At 32.5% G+C, this 6,294-nt stretch overlaps 1 protein-coding gene across 1 annotated transcript; it reads left to right on the top strand.

Moving 5' to 3' along the window:
- The first annotated feature begins 558 nt into the window (after positions 1 to 558).
- LOC118038358 (uncharacterized) lies at positions 559 to 4,922 on the top strand. The gene is made up of 4 exons (XM_035044676.2): positions 559 to 832; positions 2,512 to 2,634; positions 4,263 to 4,382; positions 4,652 to 4,922. The coding sequence occupies exons 1-4, from the start codon at positions 796 to 798 to the stop codon at positions 4,714 to 4,716; spliced, it is 345 nt and encodes a 114-aa protein (XP_034900567.1). The 5' UTR covers positions 559 to 795; the 3' UTR covers positions 4,717 to 4,922.
- The last annotated feature ends 1,372 nt before the right edge of the window (positions 4,923 to 6,294 follow it).

The following is a 6,294-nucleotide window of genomic DNA, read 5'->3' as shown; positions in this document are numbered from 1 at the left end:
GATTATATACCTACTTTTTTAATAATACAATGGATTACTTATCTTTATTATTTTTTAATACTACCATTGCGGAGTTTATATTACTTTAAATGTAAGAGCTCGTTTGGTATTATAGTAATAATTATTTTTTAAAATATTTTTTATTTAAAAATAAATTAAAATAATATTTTTTAAAATTTATTTTTAATATTAACATGAAAATATAAAAAAAATAATTTAAAGTAAAGCTTTTTTTATTAAACGCTTTTAAAAAAAAAAAAAATGAATTATAAATATAATGGATTATTTTATAAGATTGTTTTTAAAACAATAGAAATAAACATAAAAAGAATGATATTATTCTTATTAAAAAAATAATAAGAATATTTTATCTATTTTTTGAAATAATTCTTTAGTTCTTTCCCTATTTTTTTTTTTCCTATTCTTATTTAAAAAGTGCACAGAAACCCACCCAGTAATGAATCACAAAATTACGAAAAGCCCCCTCCGACCTCACCAGCTTCTCGCTCTTGCTTCTCCATTAAAATTATCTTATAATCAAGCAATGATCATCATGAATAATAAATTATATACCATCATCAACGTCATCTTACGACTCTCACTGGAAACTAAAATACCAAACCCCCTCCCCCTCTAAATAAATAAATATAAACATAAACCACTCTTTCTCTCTCTCTAGGAACCAGCAGAGACCAAAGGGACCTTCGTTTTGACTTGCGTTTCAATGAAGCTTCTCTAAGAGCTCTCTCTCTCTCTCTTTTCAGGTGATTGTTTAGTGTTTACAGCAAATTCAGAATGGGATGTGCTGGATCCTCACAAGCTAAATCAGACGGTAACCTCTTTCTCTCTCTAATGATCTTTCTTCCTTTTCTATTTGTTCGTTTGGTTGCCGAGAAACCTTAAGAAAATAATTGTAATTACCCAATGTTTGTTTTGGATATTTTTATGATTATTGTTGTTGTTGTTGCCGTGAAAAAGAAAAGAAAAGGGCAGAATCTAATCGTAACTGTTTTTGGACGTTATGTTTTGCAAATAATAAGATTGTTAGCTTTCTGTTTTCTGTATTGTTATTACAATGCATGCCGTGATTTCTCAATCTGATGAAAATCTTTATGATAGTGTGAATTTTTTTTGTGATGCTGAGATTTTAATTTATAGTGAGTGATTAAATGATAGATTTCTCAATATTAGGATTTGAATTAGGTTAAAATGGTTCTGTATTGGATATCAGTAAGCACATAAAAAGAGAATTATTCAATTTCCTGATAAATCTATTAACCGTAAAACAGAATAAAAAGCAGAAGATTTCATTCATTTCGAAACATATTTAAGAACTACTACATGTTTGACTGAATGCTTTGGTTTCATTCTTTTTCTTTGTATAGATTTGTGATTGATAAAATCAAATGAATAGAAGAAATGAGTGTCACTTGTTATTGGTTTGAGAGCTTGGTGCAATTTCAAAGGGCTGTAGATGAGTGGTTGGGTATTTTTTAAGTCTGTTATCATCGAGAGATTTGAGTCTAATAATTGTTTTAAGCGGCATTTTAACTGGCTTCAAATTACAGTTATAGGTGTGTGTTTTCTTTTCCGTGCGGGGATTTAGATTAAGATGATGGTATTACTATATAGATGTAGTAGTTGTATATCTACAAAAGGTGATCGCTGATTCAATTCCAGCTTAGCTTCCATTTATGCTAGCACGGAACAACTTAATTACCTTTTTTGGTTAAAAATGTAATTGTTTTTTTAGATCGAATTAGAATGTTTGGTAAGTACGTTCTGTTGGCGCATTCCATTGCCAGAATAGTGAAATCTTCAATTACCGACGGACTTCTGTAAATTTCTGCATCAGTTTCAAACTTCCTTTGGTTACCATATTTATGTAACCCATATGTAAAAGCATCTTCTATGCTGGCTTTTAAAGTTTGTAATCCATAAAGCTTTTGCACTTGACATCTCTTCACATGTGCACATGTCTGTGAGACAGATCTTATGTGTCTATGCATTTGGTTGTGCCTGTGTACTCTTCAGTTTGCTTATATTTTCTATGTTTTATTTTGATTTTTTCTGGACCATTCTCTCTCTTCTCTGTGTGCGTGTGTGAGTGTGTTTTTTTTTTTTTTTTTTGGAGGGGGCGAGGGTGTCCAGAAAACTCAGTTACTGAGCCTAGGTAGACAATAAAGGAGAGGAGCAGTGAATTTTATTTCTAGTGCATTTCCTTGCCGTCTGCTTTCTTACGTTGCCGCTTCATGTAAAATAATAAAACTGGAGCACTCAAAATTAACCTGCAGTTCTAAGGAAAGCCCCCTTTCTTTTCTTTACACACATGTACACTTCGTGGTATGTCTTATGCATAAAGTCATAACATGCCCTTTTCTGTCTCTTCCTTTATTCCATTACTAAGGGTTCAATGTTAGGCAACAGTTGCTGGTGAAGGAGAATGGCGATCATTCTTTATATAATTATGTTGATTAATAGAGACTAATGTTATACTTGTGATTATGACAGGGAACGTGAAGAAAATCAGGAAGCCAAAACCTTGGAAGCATCCTCAGCCTATTACAAAGTCTCAGCTTATGCAGATGCGTGATGAATTTTGGGATACTGCACCTCACTATGGTGGAAGGAAAGGTAGTGTTTCCTTGGAATGTTATATCACCTATAGCCAGCCCTTCACTAGAAATTTTCCTAAACATAAACCTTTGGATACTACACCTCTCCTGGGACGTCCAAAATATTGGAAACCTTATAGAGGGGGGGATTGCAAAGAACCTGAGAAATTGCCACCATATTACAATGATTGGACTGTGATTCATATGTGTTCATGCATAACTGTCACTGAAAGCTTAGGGATGAACATAAAGAAAACAATTGCAAACTTTCTGAATAGCTGTGCTATGAAAAATATTCAAACTGAAGAGGGGTCTGATTTGGATGCCCCCCATCAGTTATGACATACAAATTGTCTGTTATTACTCTAATCAGTGCGCGTAATTCAAGCACATAATTATAATAAATCATTACTCTGCTGAGATGAACTTTTATGTTTTGACCTGTAATGAGAAAGGGTGTCATTATGCTGAAGCATCCATGAAGATTTTCAAAAGACTATTCCTGGCTGTTCATTTAAAGATTTACAATTAGCTGCCTCCTTTTTGTGGATATACAAGGAATTGTGGGAAATTTTAGAATGCATAAATGCTCAGACTGGAGATGTGCCTTGTGATTTTAAGGTTCCACTCTCCTTGATGACAGTTTGGCCATTGGCATTGCTGGAGATGTGCATTGTAAATTAGGTTTCCACTCTCTTTAATGATAGTTTGCCATTGCAATTGTGAGAGATCTATTTCTACTCGTCTTATTTGTACTCTAACTTAAGAATCTTACTGTTGTTTGCAAGGCCTACCACATATGCTTCTATTATTCAGTCTATATTTAGGGCACCTTCAATTGCCAAAGACAATAAGAGTAGAAATTATATCTGGCAATGGCAAAAAAAGGAAGCAAGGGATAGAATCATTTTGGAATAATGAATTTGACAGATAGTGTTAGTGAAGAATTTGACATGACAATTCCTAGGATTTTTATTGAGTGCCAGCCTGCCCTATTTCTGCTATAGAAGATCTTATATTGTCGTCATAGGTGCTTCAAGAATGCCTTGAGGATCAAGTAAAAGTTGTAACTGGACCTGAATATCTGCATAGTTACCCCGTATATAACTGCAGGCAACAATGACAGGAACTACTGCAGACTTGTGTCTCTATATCATACACAAGTCATACTAATACTGTACATGTGACAATAGCAAACACATGTCAACCTAGACTGTTACATTCCAAGGCTTCATCATAGCATCATTAACTGCCAACTGAATCAGCATTTTTACCATTTCAGCGGTTAGTAATTTTTTTTCCCCTGTTCTAAAAAGAAAGGGATGCACAGGAGAGGTTACCACATATGAAGTTCAATTTATCACTTCAGTGGTTGGTAGATGTGTTTTTTTTTTTTTTTTTTTGTAGCTGATAAAAGAAGGGACAGAGAGGAGAAATTATCACATCTGAAGATCAAATATTCATAATGCTGTCTCGCTAGTCTTGCTAAAAGTTCTTATGTGTAAAGGTGAAAAGGTTTTGGATCTTCTAGGACAAAAACAATAACATCCGATTGCCTTACATTTATACAAAGAAGTCTAAAATATGCTTTCAAGTAATTTATTACATCTAATTCTGTGATTTATATTCCAATTTTTTGGATGCCAGAAATTTGGGATGCACTTCGAGCTGCTGCCGATGCTGAACTATCCCTTGCGCAAGCAATTGTGGACAGTGCTGGTGTTATCGTTCAAAATGCTGATTTGACAATATGCTATGATGAAAGAGGTATTTGATCCTTCGGTTATTTATTGCATAAACTTTTGTGCTCAACATCATATCTCTAAGAAAGCAGTGATTTTTCTGTCTGCAAAACCAGGATCCATGGATTCGTTACATTTCTGCAATAGTTTTGTAATAGTTCTGGCACTTTTTGATAAGAGTATGCTAAAGGTTTCTTGTGCCGATAGAGTTTATCATGTGTTGGTTTTTCAATGTATGTGATAGATATTTGATATATATCTTATTTTCATGTTGTCTTCAAAATGTTCCCACAGGTGCAAAATATGAACTACCCAAGTACGTTTTGACCGAGCCAACAAATTTGATCAGAGAAACTTAAAAACAGAGAACAGAGATCAATTAGCACCGTGTGCACAGGATTGAATGTAAATAATGTATATTATCTCATATAATGCTTTCCAGAAAGTTGGGTCATTTTATTGCATTTACATTTTCAATTGGACTTTCCTGCTCTGCTGTAGTCCTGGTTTACTTACAACAGCATAACAATTGTTTGAATTTAGTGAAAAGATGTGTTTTTTTTTTTTTTTTTTTTTTTTTTCAAATAACCTTCATAGCCAGAGATTGGCTGCTTGCTGGTTGGCGGTTAAAAGATGAGAGGCTCAGATGAGAGCTTAAGTACAGATCTCCCTGGAGCCCATGACACGGCTGGAGATGAGTGGATATGACAGGTGTTTAGCCAATGGTTGAGTATTGGCTAGGAAGAGTACGAAGACAAGTGTGGTTTAAAGTAAGATGTGATTCCTAAGATAGAATAAAGGGCAAACATAACTTCCGAGTGAATAGATTATTGAAAAAGTGAAGGGATCTAGAAGCCCTGTGATACTCAAATGACATCATACTTGAAATAAGTCTTGTGAAAGATACAGGGTATGGTCGGGAATGTGGTTTATTTTTTAATTTTTTTATTTAAAATGATTTTTTTTATATTATTTTGATATACTATATTAAAAATAATTTTTAAAAAATAAAAAAATATTTATTTTAATATATTTTAAAAAAAATACATTTTCAATTATTTTTATTATTATTATTATTATTATAATTCCAATCACATCCATAATGGAAAGGAGTTTTGTCGGAATATTATGAACACTCTAGTAATGGAAAGGTTTGACAACTTCTTGTAAAGAAGTTCTTTGAAAATGGCAAGCTGGATAGGACTTGACGTGCATTCAAAATTAGCAAACAAAACACTATTCTTTGTGTGAAAAGTGGAAGTGTTGGACCTCTAGTTGATGGTAACAGTCGCTACTTGGTTTTCTATTATGGATGCAAATATCTTCATCATGGGTTATAATTTAAGATACATGATTTAACAATGTTTAAATATTTTTTTATAGTAAATTTTTTTTCTAACCCGCAACGTGTGACCCCTGGCATAAGCATGTATTAATAATATAGTTTGGATATTCAAGAGTGTGGACAATAGTTATAATTTAAAATATTTTTTATTTGAAAATATATTAAAATAATATTTTTTTTAAAAATGTATTTTTAACATTAGTATATCAAAATAATTTTAAAATATAAAATATAAATTTAATTTTAAATAAAATTTTAAAAATATTTAAAAAATACAATTTCAGCCATATTTTTAAAAATTAACTTATATATATATATATATATATATAAAAGCAGAGTATTATTTTAGTCGAAAGTTATTCAAAGTCTAGTCTAGTCAAAATTAGGTTTGTAAAAAGGAAAAGTGCCGCCACTTTTGGCACCAAAACAGAAGCTGTAGAGTTTCTGTTAAAAAAAAAAAAAAAAAGTCGAACTACGACGGCCCCGCCGCCCACTGCTTCATTCAGGAAATTGCAACACGAGCCGGAGTGAGTCACCTAATAGTGCAAATCGCTACCTTAAATTAACTAATAGAGGACCAAACTCGACTCAA

This window comes from Populus alba, chromosome 11 (genome assembly GCF_005239225.2).
Source record: "Populus alba chromosome 11, ASM523922v2, whole genome shotgun sequence".
Classification (NCBI taxonomy): domain Eukaryota; kingdom Viridiplantae; phylum Streptophyta; class Magnoliopsida; order Malpighiales; family Salicaceae; genus Populus; species Populus alba.
This window is presented reverse-complemented; position numbering and strand designations above follow the sequence as displayed.

Bases quoted from the DNA above. Each gene is read 5' to 3' on its own strand.
- LOC118038358 (XM_035044676.2), top strand. From the start codon at position 796: ATGGGATGTGCTGGATCCTCACAAGCTAAATCAGACG. The intron at 833-2,511 runs GTAACCTCTTTC...TGATTATGACAG, and splicing joins CTCACAAGCTAAATCAGACG to GGAACGTGAAGAAAATCAGG. The intron at 2,635-4,262 runs GTAGTGTTTCCT...TTTGGATGCCAG, and splicing joins TCACTATGGTGGAAGGAAAG to AAATTTGGGATGCACTTCGA.